Raw genomic sequence first — 15,855 nt, 5'->3', positions numbered from 1 at the left:
GAGATTATTAAAGGGACTCAGAAGTCAATGTGTAGTTGGTAGGCAATGAAAGATGTCACCCATGTAGTGTCACAAACCTAATTACTGAAAACCAATAAAAAGGAGAAGATGGATAAAGAGCATTCAGGTGCAACACTCTCAAGAAAATACAAATCTTCTGCTTAAAAATTATGTTTATCTCAAGAATACTGATCCATTGACTAACCCTAATGAGGAATGCAACATAATGTAATACTCATATGTTGTAACCTGCAAAAGACAAAATCATGATTATTTACAAATTAATACTGAATAATGTTTCAAGGGCAATTCATTTTTTGTGGTATTAATTTCTATGGCAGAAGTAACAGCAATTGAAAAAAGAGTAAACAAAAGAGTAACATGTAACTAAAAAACACAAATATCATCTAATGTGCAACCTTGATCTAAAAAAAAAAAAAAACCAAACCAAACATTTACCAGTTCTTCAAATATTTCTTTTATTTCCTTAAGTACTCCAGAAGGCTTTTTCCCTTAAAATGTCACACTCACCACAATAAATCTTCAGGCAATTTCCAAATGCTGTCAGATGCCTTGTCTTGATCTAAGATAAAGCATCATTCACCTTGCTTGCTCTTGTAGAGGGATTATAAGCAGGGAACAGGGATTAGCACAGTTCTAAAAGTCAGGAGAAGGTTTATACTGCTGTCAGCTAACCAAAACATAGAATTAATCCACTCATTCTGCATGCAGGCTGTCTTGATAAAATAGAGACATCTCACCACCACAACTAAAATGCATAGTTCCTTTAAAGTGATTTTTATATTTTAATACATTTTGGGGTTTTTCCCCCAGTGGCATGTATATATAATATTTGTGTGCACCTTTATCATAGTCTGACATTTACAGGAGCTTTGTTCTTGAAGTTACCCTATGGTTCAGAAAATGGAAGGGTCACTGTTATTTTTAAAATATCCAACTAGATTTAGTCACAAGAAACGTACCACATAAATAGAAAGAATCAAAGCAGCAAAACACTCTTTGAGAACATTGTTATAAAAATATGTCATATCTACAAATTTCATTCTCAGTTGGGGTAAAGTAAAAAATACATTAAATAATCAGGAGTGAAATGTATGAACATCGTGAGAACACAATGACTTTAATGTAACTATGAGCAATTTCTAAACATAATTTTCAGCTTTTGGACACATTTTCTTTATTATTAGGTCTGGTCCTTTGCCTCAGTTTAGTTTCTTTTCTTTCACTTGAATTTTTCCCCTGAATCAAGCATTTATTTGCATGTAATTTCATGCCAAATATCTTATCAATATACTTCATATAAAGCCAAAGGAAGTTTAAGGTGTAATACTTTCTATAGTCAACACAAGGCAAATGCAAGAGTTCCCTAAATGTAACCTGTCACCAAGGTGGCTAAACCATCAGTGGAAGCACTACTGCAGGTACCTCTAGAGCTGATCATTTTGTTCACACTGATGTTATTCTCTCCATTTACTCACTCTGGACACATTTCTTCCAATTCTTGAATTCAAATCCCGAAAAAGGAGCCTCTAAAAATATTTATCAAAGATGACCCCATGAATATCTGAGCAATTAGAAGTTGGACGTTGCTGTTAGACTAGAAGATTTAGTTTTGAATGACTTTTTGGTGATTTTTGTGGAATTTTTGAGGCTTTTTGCTAAAATGACATGTGCTTTTAAGGCAAAGCAATCAAACTGACCTTTGCATACAGTTATGAGTCTTGATCCATCCTGTCTGCAGCCCAAAGCAATAGGCACTACAAAGGAATTCCTCTGAAAAAGCTTGGAAGATCAAGCAGTGAAATTAAATTAGAAACCTATGAAAAATGGTTGGAAGGATTGTTCACTTATTTTCTGAAGTAATATCTGAATACCCAGGGCTTTCATAGAAAAATAAGCATCAGGAACTTATTCAAAAGGATAGGGAACTTATTCAAAAGAAGTCCAGCAGGAAGCCTCTCAACAGTGATGAGAATTCCCAGTTAAAGGAAAGTCTTTGACAACTATGCTGAGGACAGCTACTCTGAAGAAAAGCTATAGTATTTCTTTGGAGATTTAATGATGCAGGTATCCTCTAGCAGCTAGGTAAAATAACAAGGAACACTGCTTTTCTAACTGAAGTGGTCTCACAAAGACATCCTGCTTTAAATGCAGAGTAGCAGTGGTGTTATCAGATGGTGCACACACAAGAATCCTTTGTGGATTCTATCTTTTGCAATATAAAAGATAGGCATCATAAACCTGGCTTAAAAATTCAATCATAGCTTTTGCTACCAAGAGTTAAGGCAATCTTGGCTGATTCTGACCTTTTTTGTGCAAACCAAGCACTGCATTTTCAAAGCCTATTACTATAGTAAGAGCTACCAGCTATTACTATTACTGTGTAATAGCTAACAGCAATGCAAATAATGATACTGGGTATTTCTTGTAGAAGTGGAAGTCTTTTGTAGCCAGTGGAGTAATCAGAGCAATCTGTGCCCTAATGAAGGTGATTTGTATGTATCTATAACATTCTGGAAGGTGCTCCACTGTTACACCAGGGGAAATTCATACAACACCAGATGAGACACCAGAATCTCATTGGGCAAAACAGCTTCACTACATGTATTTTGAAGAGAACATTCAACACCATCTAGGTCAAACATTCAACCAAATTATTAAGATGGTTATGGCAGCTTTCACACTCTGCTACCTAAGCTCAAGGAAAATTACAGCTTTATTTTTCTTTTCAAGGTATTTCAAGTGCCCAGTAGCTTTGCTCACCATGTGAATGTAGCAAAACCAATAGTTTATGTCAAGTCTAAAAAATATATTGTGAATAAACCAATTTCCTTGATCATAACATAACAGCATTATAATTTAAGTGTATCTTAACAAATCTAAATTTTAATGTGAGCATATGCCTAAACTTTATCAGTACAGATTAGATACCTTTGCCACTTTTATGAATAATACACTATTTTCCCTTTAAAGTCATTGATGCTAAACAAAAGTGCTGTCCTAAATCACAAATACAATTCTGCAAGTTGTGTAATAGTATTTTGAAAAACCAGGTAAACTACATCTTGAAGTAAAAAAAAACCCCTTGATATATTATAAAAGGTACAACTAAATTCTATGGATATTTTAGCTTAACATCAGTGTCAGCTTAAACTTCAAAAACCCCAAAATGTAGATGACATAAAACTAGAAACATCTTTTTGCAATTATTTCAGGTTCTGTTTCAAGCACATCTTTTTTTAAAAGCCTACAATGTTTGTGTTATTAATTACAGTAAAGTCTAAACCAATTTTTGATATGTCATACAGAACATGTACACTATGGTTTTCAATCTAAAAAAATTAAAGAGGGATAAAAAAATCAACAGCTCAAAATTATTGAAACATGCTAAGTTACTGCCCTAAAAGATTAGGGCAGACCTCAACATTTCTGCAGAAATACTCCAAAATTTTTAGGAATCAAACATTATTAAGCTTTTGGGTACATTTCCTGTTCTTCTCAGACATTGTCCTAGAGCCTCATGTTGTTGCAATAGTTCTGAGGAAAGGACCCAAGTACAAAATCCAGAGAAGCATTTTCTACAGCACCAAGACACTTCCCCATTTGAGTATTGACCTGACCTGACCTTGCCTGGGAGCGCTGACAGAATCAGATCAGAAGGTGATGTGACTGCTGGCTATGAAAAGCACAATGCATGAAAGCAAGCTCCTAAGCCTAGCTCCTTGCTGTGTTGATCTACTTTAATCAACTTCTAGTATGTTTTAAATGTTCAGTTCTAGTTGGCTATTTTTGGTATTTCTATTACTGTAGTTTTAATTAGGAAAAGTAAAGTTTTCAATGGTATGCAAGTGTATTAAACAACAGGCTTATTCTAGCCTCACTTCAAACTGAATCCAGGAATGTTTTTATTCTGTATTCCTAAAATATTTTCATTTCATCAAACTAAATCCAAGAAAAATATTTTTTAAAGATGATGTACAAAAATGTAGGTAAAAAAAATAAATTAATGAAGTTTCAATACTAAATACCTCAAAAAACATCTTTCAGACAGTATAACATGTTCCAGAACAAGTCTAGAACTACTGAGAAAACTTGGTTTTCCAGAGGCAGAAGGCACATAATTTTGTCTTTCATTTCTCCCCCTGATCTGTTTAAGATATGCACCCAAATCTTCCCTTCAGACTTTTAAATATTTGACAATTTGAGACCACTTAGCAAGAAAAGCTGGAAAGAGCTTAACTGGGACTTTGCCTTTGTGAACCACAGTATAAAACAGTGAGCAGGGTAATCATCTCACCTTGTCCTAGCAATTGCTTCTGCTGTAAGAAATACCATTTTGACTGATAGACAAAAGATACCGAAGCCAGAGGCTTATAGGGGGACTGGTTAGTTTAATTATGACACAATTTAGGTTTTAAGTCATGACTTCTTTCATGGAGGGAAATAAACTGAGTATGCTCACAAAGATCATCTGGAGATGGTAAAGTGAGTTAATTGAGTTATCTTTAGTATAAACAAAATAAAAGACAATACATAGGTCCAAAGAATAAGCTAAGGAGAATATATGATTTTTCAGCTGGAAATATAAACTTTCTGGGAAAAAGAGAAATCATCCTCAAAATATATTCAGAAAAGAAAAATGCCTTAATGGCTTATTAACAAAGTACAATAGCTTGGTGATTTAACCTGCTCAAGTGATTTGGGTGCCTGTACTTGACCTGTCAGAATGGTACATCACATGACTTCAGCATTACATTGCTTTCATCCTTTGAAGCAAGAACGTGGTTTCCTCATCATGTGCAAATGGAGAATGAAGCCCAGGTGCCACATTTCAGCAGGAACCTACCAGCACACACCCCAAAGCCTGCCCTTTTTACAGAAAATACTGTTAAAGTATTTCGTTCCACAGTAAGCATTCTATTGCATACCAAACCATGATCTATAGTTCATGTCTAATTTTCTTCAAGAAAAAAATAATCTGAAAAATTATTTCCTTAACTAGATTTACATAAAATTATTTTTATGTAAAAAGAAGAAAGTAATAAATCATGTTTGTAGTAAAAACACTGAAGCTTTCAAACTGAACCACCAATTCTGGAAACTCCTACTGTTCAGCATGGGCCTATAGGATTTATTTTTGGTTGGAAAGTCACTTGACTTGTCACTGAGCACCAGTGAAAAGAGCTTGGATCCACCTATCTTCTTCACACTTTCACTTCAGCTATTTATTATATGCATGGATCAGATGCACTCTGAGCCTTCTCTCAGCCTCTCATCAGGAGGGATGGCCAAGATTCTTAAGCATCTTTGTGGCCCTTCAGTGGAGCCTCTTTAGTAGTTCCTCATGTCTCTTGTCCTGAGGAGCCCAGAATGGCACCCAGTAGTTATGTTTTAAGTTATGTTTGCAATACTCCAGGGGCAGCCTCACCAGCACTGAGTCAAGGGAAATACTCCTGCCAAGGACCTTCCTTGGGACTTGGGAACAAAGACTGGCTTCCCAACACCATACCTAATAATCCAGGTTGTATGCACCTTCTATGTTTCCTAAGTATTAGACAGGCTACATTTTGAGGTGTTTCTATGCATGATCCATTTCACATTTGAAGCATAACTATAAAATGGATTTTACTCCTGTTTTTCTCCAGTTATTAGAGGCTACAATGGGGGATGACTGGCCTCCTTTGATGGCTATGATGATATTTAGATATTTTATGATAATTAGAAATGATAATTAGAAATTTTTCCTTATGTGGCAACCTAGTATTCATTCCGTTACTAATCATGAAATTCCTAGTGAAAATTCACAGATCTGCTGCCAAACCAATTAATACAATTTCACCTGACAAAATTCTGTAGCTGTGCTTAGTATCCATTCCTTAACATTTGTGCTTGACTGTCATCTGGAGTTAGGTCAGAAACATACACCATTTATTCCAGACAAGAACAAGATAATAAACCTGACAGCAGATACCCCAACATTCAATTGCTCCAACTGTTTGTTGAGGTTTTTTGAGAACTCTTAAGGTGTCAGACTGGGGGAACACAAAATATGGAAAGAAAATAACTTTCCTCTATGTTCTTGTGAAACCTGTTTGGCTCTTTTTCTGAGAAAATTGTCTGTTTTGGTTTTGGTTTTTTTTTTTTGTTGTTGTTGTTGTTGTTGTTTTTATTTTTTTTTAATTTTATTTTATTACTAGCATCTAATGAAAAGGGATCAAAGAGAGGCAGAATGATACAATGAGGTGGTAGAAATACTGAGTATCTTTACTAAAAAAGTCCAACAGCAGGTCATGCTAAGTCATAACTTAGCATAGTTAATGAAAAGAGAGGGGGAAGAAAAGATCTGTTGCCATTCAAAACTAGGATGTGACTAATCACTGCACTGCTAGAATTTCTGCTTGCAAACCACAGCTGACAGGCACACAGAGGAAGGCTGGACCTGCCTCCCAGAGACCATTATCTAGGAGCAGTCTTAGAAAGCAGCTCACAGAGTCCAACAATTCCTTAGATGCTGATGGTTAGAATAACACTCAGAGTGTGGCAATAAATAGATAAATCAGAGTTGGCAGACAGCACTAACACCAGAGAGAAGAGATGATTTTAGTGGGTTTGATTCTCACTAGAAGCTAAGAAATGTTGTTGACACTAAAATAAATGGTTTATTTTGCCTTGGAATACAAAAACAAAATCATAGTATCTCAGGAAGGAGATTAAGTTGAAATTTGAAATATAAAATAATGACAGTCTCAAATCAAGTGCCTGAAAAGATCTCAGTTTAGTGGCCAGAGGTTTTGCTGCTTATTTTTATTCCTTGGGAAACAAAGTTCAGGTAATCCCTAGAGTTCACAGCAACAAGAAAAATTGTCCTAAGAAGAGCCATGATTTAGACAAGCAAATTAATTTGTTGGAATCAGCTAAACCCTGACTCTGTGAGAACAGAGACAAATGCTTTGCCATTCTTTCCACCTGTCTTGCATATACCTCTGCTCCCTGTAAACATGTAATTTACCTCTCTACAGTCTTGGATACAGAGGGCACAAAGGGGAAAACGACCAAGTTTTAACTAAACAGAAAGTACAAGCATTTATTTCTCCTCTGCCTTTGTAGCATGGTATTGGTTAGTTTCTGGTACTAGAACTCCTAATAGTAAGGAATTTCAATGTTTTCTGAATAATATTTTAAGTTATGTTTGCCCTAAAAGCAGAACACTGCATGGGTCCTAGGGCAAATGATGGATGATTTCTTTCCCTCAACTTAGTCCAAGACAAGAAAAATATACAGACTTCAGACGAGCAGGGAAATTGACTTCTTAGACACAGCCTAGAGTTGCTCAACAGCAGAGCCATAAATGCCATTATCAGCAGAGATTCAAGAGTTCTTACTAGCATAAAATGTGCCAGCAGCTACCTTAAGCAATAAAACCTAAATGTACCACAAACATCTTAATCAAGTAGTCACAGTGATTAAGTTCTAGGAAGAATATACAAAAGCACTATTATTTGCCAGCCAGCTCACATAATGGATATTAAAAAAGTAGGACAGATAACAACTCTTCCTCATTTGTTTCCTTCTGACAGAGAAACATAATTCTTCTTTCTGTGACTGGCACAGCTGTGTGCTTTTGTGTCAGCATAAAGGTAATGGTGCAAAAGGAGAATTACAAATAAGTGCTAAAGTTTGAAATCAAGAATCATGGAAAGCAGAATATAAAATTTTCCCAAGTCTACTAAAGCTCTTAAAAAGATGCACTGGTTTAACCTTATGTTTTGGTTTTATTTTTCAATTATTTGGCTAATTATTTCAATTATTTTTCATCAATGTCACATGAAAAGTTAATTCCCAGTAAAATTCCAGTACTTTGAAGCAAAAAAAAAAAAAAAAAAAAAGACGGTCACAGGAAAAAGGAAGGGAAGGAAGGGAAGGAAGGGAAGGAAGGGAAGGAAGGGAAGGAAGGGAAGGAAGGGAAGGAAGGGAAGGAGCAAAATATACACCAAAAGGAAAAATTATTCTACAAGTCACCTTGGAGCATGTCAGTGGTCTCCTTGGAGCACATCAGCATCGACAATTGTCCTAGTGACATCAAAGGCTTTTGCCAGTAGATTGCCATTTAAAAAGGTGGATAAATTCAGGATTTCCAATCTTCTCATATCAAAAAAAATAAAGTCCATAAATATGTTTTGGCTAGCCCAGACAAATAAGGAGCCTCAACGGGAGCATGAGTTTTACAGTCTGACAAGTTAAAACTCTGAGGGGGCATCTTTTGAAATCTTGATTCAGGTCAGATTTAAATACAATCACCCTAAGGTGTCTCTGAAATGGGAAGATCAGCCAACATTAAAAACCCTATGATCCTCTAAACCAATAAAATTATGGAGAGAACAAAGTTAAGATCTAACCTGAACAACAAGACACTGTTTCTTCCTCAGCTACCAGAAAGCAAACCATTCTACAGATCACAAGCTTGTCTGGTGATGCATGAAATCCTGGAGAACACACACTTGAAACCAGTAGCTTTGTAGGAATAACTTGCATTTTCATTCAGTATTAGTATCTCCTACACATACACAGCCATGGTTGGACAGGGGAACTTTTCCACAAACACAGGAGACATCCAAGTTATGCTGCTGGCAACAGATCAAAGCCAGTCACCTGAGATTTCATGTACAAGATTTTTCTCCTTATTTACTCCTGAAAATATAAGAAACTCAGTTAACTGCACTCCTGAAAGAGGCAAATTTCCAAAGCATTTCTGCAGCTGATACTTTCCACAAGTGTTTGCATACATTCCTCGACCTCAACCATAAAAATATGCAAATGAATAAGTAATGGGAGACAAGTAAGATTGAAAACATGTAACTGTATCCTCCAGAATAGTGAGTTGATTTCTGGAAAATAATTCTCAGATGAGATAAAAAAAAAAATTCATAAAAAGCAAAAGCTCACCAGCAAGCAAGAAAAGTACTTTTAAAAATGGACTACAACCGAGATTGTTCAAATTAAAAACAAAAACAAAAACAAAAAAACCAAAAAAACCCCCAAAAAAACCTAAACGAACAAACAAACCATCAAAACAGACTAATAAAAGATGTTTGAAATGATCCTCATTATCCTCTTTTAGTCCAAAAGAGTTTTCAATAGATCTGAGGGACAAAACACTGAAAGAGAGCTTTCTTACTTTTACTATACAGTTAACTGAGGCTGAGGAGTTTGGGGTGTGGACACCATGATTAAAATTAAGATTAGACACTCATACTGAAAACAAATCATGTTAAAACATCTAATCATATAAAAATATTACAGCAGGTTTACAGGGTTTCATTTAACAAAAGCAGGTAAAACCTCAAAGCAGAACAAAAACTAGTGTTAGAAATTTCCAATGGAAAATGTCCTATGACTGTCCATTACTCCAATATTGTTTTCTACTACTAAAGAAATGGTCTCTGACTTAAGAACTACAGTTCCTCTCTCCTGATTGATGTTTACAATTACAATGTCATCCAAAGAATGATAACAACATAAAAGTTCTCATAATGAAAAGTACTAATAATATCACCATGTAGTGAGCAATATTTATGCTTAGTCCCTGTAGCTATGGAGCTAGGCTCATGAAAGTTTGATTCTTTAAATACATAAGATTTTCAGACTCCAGAACTGCTTTCACAAATTAGATCCCATACTTGTAAAAAGACACTTAATCCTCCCATTGCTTTCACTAAAAAATCCCAAATATCTCAGCATGCACAGTACTTGCTGAGACTGCTAAAGCACAAAATACATTCATTCTTTTCCAGTACAACAGTTGAGTTTATCTTCAGAGAGAAAATTTAGTAACACCGATTACTATATTATATAATCCAATTTTTGCACCTGCTTTTTGGGCTTTGGGTTTTGTTGTTGCTTTTTTAATATTTGACCTTCCTATGTCTCCTTTAAATATTAAGAACTAACATGTTTAGATACTCAAGTTTAGTCAGCAAAAGTGTGAGATGGCATTTAAATGGTACCATGTTGCATTTTAGAGAAAGTACCAAGTAATCGTACTATTAGAAATAGCCACACTGCTTTTAAACCAAGCATTCCTCTTTATGCATACTAATATTTCTGTATAGCTTTTGCATTTAGGAACCATGCAAAATTCTAACTGCATACTTATCATATTTAGAATTATATTCTCGCATCAATACAATTCAGAGCAGAAGAAGCTGCTATATTTGAATGGGCCATGGTATCATTCAAATCAAAGTACATACACAAACCACACACACTTTCTCTCCAGTTAGCTGACTTACAGCAGATTTTTGTTTGTTTGTTGGGTTCTGTAGGGTTTTTTTGTTTAGTACTATTCTAAAGAATTCTGTCACATTTTAGCCAAATGTAGCACACTGTACCAAAACTGAGAGAGACTGAGCAAGAAACTGTTACCACATGCAAACAAAAAACTTGTCCGGTTGTAGCTCAAACCATTTAATTCTTCTGCTACAAGAAGTGCTACTGAAACAAACAGTGTCACTCGGAAGCACTGCTGAATAGATGGTATTAAATGTCGCGACCTCAGAAGGAGCGGGAGCCACCGCTCCCCTAGCACAATAGCAAGGTGCAGATCTGGATTTCCCGCAGCACCTGACATCACAGGTGGCTAGCAGTTCTTAAGAAAACCGTTTTTCCTGGATTAAACTGAGAATGTTAGAATATTAAGCAATGCAAATAATAGTGATTCAATCTCCTGACTCAACACCCCTAGTATGACACTCTACTGTGGTACATTGACTACGTTTTCTTCACATATTTAGTAGCAAGGAGAAATATTCTATGGAAGTGACACCCTTCTCAGGAACATTCACAGCCATACTTCAGAGCTATTTAAATTCCTTCCAAAAGATTTAAACAAAGGAAAAAAGTGGCCATGGTGACCAAGTTTTATTGCGTGTCTAAAAGCTTTAATGAAAGACATAGCATCTATTCTGCTCTCTACAGGCAATACCTGTTACTCATGAGTAACACATACAGAGGTACGCCTTGGAGCACTAAGCATCATAAAAACAAATTTTGTGCTGTTAAACATACAAAAGACCTACAAAAGTATCTACTGCTAGATCTTACCCCAATAGGAAGACCAAAGAAAATAAGAATTTAAAATCCATCTGCAATGACACCTACTGTAAGGGAAAAGATTGATGACTCAGGCTCACATCTGCCCTTCATACTCCTCAAATTCTCTTACTGATCTCACAACACCACTAGGCTTACAAAAGCATCCTTGGAGTGGAACGATATAAGAAATCATACCAGCACACTTCTTTTGCAACATCAGTTTGTAATTAATTTTTTTAATGGACTCAGCACCTGGTAACATTCCGTGCCAAATGGACTACTGAGCTACAGAAGAAGCCGCAACTTCTCCAGAGAGGCTGTTCTTTTTAGATTACCCTAAAAGTTGCGTGAGTTACAGGCAGGCCACTAATTCCCCATGTAATCGTCGCCTTTTAAACACCAGACAAAGGTCTACCTGCTACAGATTAACCTCCTCCGCAGCCCAAGCGCTCCGGGAACACACGCGATTAATGCTTCTCCTCCCGCCGGCCCTTTGACATTCAGGGGCGGCCGGGGACCGAGCGGCGACCCTCGGGCTGCCGCGCCGGGCACAGGCGCCCGTACGAGTTTCGGCACCGCACACCGGCGGCAGTGGGGGCCACACAACACGGCTGATTAAATCCGACAGCTAAAAGCCATTTCCAGGCTGTTTCTACCCACGGCGAAGCCCGGGCGGGGGGGGCGGTGAGGAAGCGCTGATTGTCCTTGATGTATTTCGCTCCGACCCCCGGATCCCCACAGCACCGGCGGGACGCGCACCACCGGCGCTGCCCGGGACGGCACCGGGGGACACTCGCGCCCCGCTCCCAGGGGAAGGGAGGAGCGAGCGGGGGACGAGCCGGGCTGTGGGGCCGGGACGGCCGGAGCGGGTCGGAGCCCGCGGCGGGATGCGGCCCGGGGGCGCGCGGCGCCAGCGGTACCTGATGATGTCGTCCTGGTGCCCCAGGTAGAATTTCTGCCGGTGCTCCCGGGGGCTGTAGACCACGCCGACCCCCGCCACGAAGTAGACGATCTCTTTGGCGGCCGTGTAGTAGAGGTTGTTGCGGCACTGATGACCCCGGTAGCCGTAGACCCACTCCAGCCGCAGGTGGCAGCTCGGCGCGCTCCGGTCAGCCATGTCCACCCGCCCCCGCCAGCCGGGTACGGCTCGCTCCCGCCGGAGACCCCGCGGGAAGGGGGCGACGGGCCGGCCGCCCCCTCCGCTCGGCTGGGTGCCCGCCGCGCTAATCCCTGCCCGCCGACATGGATGCCCGCCGCCGCCGCTCGTCCGCCGCCGCCGCCGCCGCCTCACAGAGGGCGCCGCCGCCCGAGCGCGCCTCGCCGCCCCGCGCCGCCAGACATGGCTGCGCTGAGACACCGCCCGGGACGCGGAGCGAGGGCGCGGCGCCGCTCCGGCCCCCCCGCGCCCCGGATGCGCCTGCGCCGAGGGCGGCGCCGTCAGCGGCCGGGCGGGCCCGGCGGGCGGCGGGGGGCGCGGGGACCGAGCGGGGACCGAGCGGGGCAGAGCGGGGACAGAGCGGGGACAGAGCGGGGACCGGCCACCGAGCGATGGCAGCGAGCGGGCGGGCGGGCGGGAGCGCGCTTCACCACGGCGCGTTGTGGCGTGTCGCGGGGCTTTTCTATATTTACCTTTTCTTTTTTTTTTTTTTTCTTTTTTTCCCTTCTCAAGCGCGGCTCTGTCTTCTCCCCTTTCCCCAAGCTGAGGGGTTTTTTTATTTTTACTGCCCCTCCGAGGAACATCTCCGTCCCTTGTCTTTCCCCCGGCGCACCGCCGCCGGCTCTCGGCAGCCCCTGGGGCTGGAAGAGTCCCAGCCCCTTGTCGGCCGTGCGTGCAAGCCACCCCCCGCTCTCACTGGGGACCGGCGGCACGCCAGCTCCCTGCCATCCGAGAAGAAAATGTCAACTGTAATTTTTAATGACGATTAGTTAACCCTTGCAGCCCACCGCCTGAGTCATGCACCGCACAAAAATGACTTCCCCTTCAAGCCCTAATTTCCCCATACAGAACTTTTCAGCCTCACTTCTCAAAGCGTTTGACATGGCAAAGTCACCACTTTCCGACCTTACGGACGTGGAAGGGAAGCCCCCGTGCCGCATGAGGCAGCAGCGCCGGGGAACCCCCTCGCCACGTCCAGAGTTTTGGTCAGGAAAACGTGCTCAGCCAGCTTTGTCACTCTATAGAGTACCGTGCTGGCTAAATAAATGTACAGTACACGATCATGCGAACAGCTTTGTGCTATAGAGTTGTATTCTGTTCTAAAAGCTCCTGAGTAACTGTCTGGTTTGACAATTTAAAATAAACCAGATCTTTTCCCTATTACTTTCAGCACAGGTTTGGCTTAGCAAATGTATTTAGTAGGATTTATTTCTAAATCTACGTTTCTTTATCTTCTTCTGCTCTTCTACTATATTATTGCTCATAGTGACTGTTCTCCCACAAAACATTTACTCTTAACTAGTCAGTTTGTACTGGAGACATTTTTCTGTGCTACCTTATTTTCATTTTAATTAGAGGGAGTTTTTCCTCTTAAATCTTTCTTGCATAAACTTAATATTTTATTAGTCCTTTCATTGTTTTAGAAAAAAATAATTCCTTTGTAAAAATGCATACATTTAAGCATTCCAGTCAATTTCCTTTATATTAACATATTTTCACTGAGAGACAACATTTTTCTCAAGCTCTTACAGTGACAGTGTTTGTGATGTCAGGCTCAGAGGCAGCTTTCAGTCCCACATGTTTAATGAAAACAACACAGCGTGGAAGAGAAATTTGCAGAGAAATTCATGTAGCCTGAAACTTACACCCAAGGAAACTTACCCTTCCATGAAACACAATTTTACAAATTAAAAAAAATTACTTTAATCCCTAACCAGGACAAAAATATATATTAACTAAAGCAAATCTTATTTGCAGAAAATCATAAGCAGTTTTTCTCCTTCTATTTGCTTCCTAAACAGCTGGAGCACCTTGGAACTTGGGGAGCCATAGTTTCTCTGGAAGTTTCAGCAGGGGTAAGTAGCCAGAGAAATGGACTGGACAATTCCCAACTAGCTTGTCTTAGAACAGGAAAATGTATTATTCTTTCTAATCAGATGTTAACTCTGCATGGCTGCTCTGTGTTGCTATCCCATGGGAAAGGTGCTTAGAGGAAAAGTCTATAATGATGCCTAATCTCATTCTGGAAATTGGATTGATTATCAGCAGACATAGGCATCTGATATATTTTCCTTCTGATGTTGCAAAAGCTCATTTGAAAGTGGGAGTATTTTTATGGTATAAATTAAGAATATATTCCTTTTCTATTTACTGCCTATATTACAAATATTTAAACATGAATGTACAAAACCTGTAATTACAGTTATGGTCTTTACTTTCTTCTAATCTATAGATACATATTTTTCTTAGAGTATTACTTCAAGTGAAATTCTGAATTTCCTGAGATTCCTAAGTACTAATGTGCAGTATTAGCTTCAGTGAAACTAAATTTGTTAATCTTATTATCTTACTTGCAACTCAGAAATTAGAACAAGAGAGTATTTGGTAGGGGAAAGTAAATAGGCTGTTTTCAGTCACCTGTTCCAAAACTAAAACTGAAGAGACAGGAAAAAAAACAGCAATCAGGAAGAAAATTTAATATGTAACAACATTAACTGGAAGCTGCAGATCATATTTTGTGTAATGAACAGAAGAACCCACATCAGTACTCAGAAAAACTACATACACGCAGTGTGAGGAGGGTAACAGCTGCACATCACATGGTTCACACTAACAGCCAGCATTTTCTTTAGATTTTTCAGGAATTTACTACCATCTCTAAAATGGGACAATGCCTGAGAGAAAATTACAAGAGGAAAACTATTCATTGTCGTAGGTTATTAACCTTATGCTGATGCACAAGGGGTGCAAGTGGAATTTTACACACTTGGCATCTATTCTTGACAGGAATGGGAAGCAGCGTAGTGTAATAAACTCTTCCTCTCTCTTTGCTCTGTCCAGCGTTCCCGCTCGGACACACATCATTCCCTTGGCCTCTGGATGTCTCCATCCATACACTTACTCACAGTGGTCACTCAATGCTTTGGAAGCCACAAGGCCCCACAGCATCCCTCCATCAGTGTGGCATTCTTGTATGCGTTGCACATTTACCCCAGCACTCAGACACCAAGCCCTGCCGTTCCTCCTTCTCGGCAGATGCAGAAACTGAGCACGGCCAGACCTTTCGGAGCTGTTCCGGGGCAGGGAGCATCCCCCGCTCGCTCCCCGCAGCCCGGGACGCGCGGCCGAGCCGGCGGGACGGGCACGGCGCTGTCCGAGGTGCTGATCGCGGCTGGCGGAACAAACGCGCCGGGCCGGGCGGGGCTCGCGGGGAAAGCAAATGTCACAGGTCGCACAGAGTATTCTGCGTTGGAAGGCACCCACAAGGGTCACCGAGTCCAGCTCTTATATGGATGGCTCATACAGGGTTTAAGCCCACGACCTGGGTGTTATCAACACCATGGTCTGACGGCTGAACCAATGGCAGGGTCAGGTATGCCTTATTGCCACTATTGCTGTACTGGGAAACAAATGACCTTTTAGATAAATAAGACATTTTTTATTCTTCTTCACAAGAGTTGGACTGTTTTGCCTTGTCTGCCTGTGGTGGGGTTTATATCTTTCCTATTATGTTCTATATATTCCTACATATGCATCACTGCAAATGATGTTTCATTAGTATACGGTGACACAGGTACACCATCTTC

At 40.1% G+C, this 15,855-nt stretch overlaps 1 protein-coding gene across 7 annotated transcripts in view; it reads right to left on the bottom strand.

Moving 5' to 3' along the window:
• Window positions 1-12,511, bottom strand: part of EML5 (EMAP like 5) — a 98,719-nt gene extending 86,208 nt beyond the window's left edge. For 2 of the 7 annotated variants that reach the window (XM_071426656.1, XM_071426657.1), the window contains exon 1: window positions 12,033-12,511. In XM_071426656.1, coding sequence (XP_071282757.1) covers window positions 12,033-12,229 — 197 coding nt within the window. In that variant the 5' untranslated portion in view covers window positions 12,230-12,511. The remainder of the gene's footprint in view (window positions 1-12,032) is intronic. The other 5 variants (XM_071426653.1, XM_071426655.1, XM_071426652.1 and 2 more) reach the window with 3 other exon arrangements.
• Window positions 12,512-15,855: the final 3,344 nt, after the last annotated feature.

Source organism: Agelaius tricolor, unplaced genomic scaffold (assembly GCF_023055355.1).
Source record: "Agelaius tricolor isolate 1412-34295 unplaced genomic scaffold, bAgeTri1.0.p SCAF_5, whole genome shotgun sequence".
NCBI classification, from domain to species: domain Eukaryota; kingdom Metazoa; phylum Chordata; class Aves; order Passeriformes; family Icteridae; genus Agelaius; species Agelaius tricolor.
Note: the sequence above shows the minus strand (reverse complement) of the source record. Positions and strands in the feature narration are given on the sequence as shown.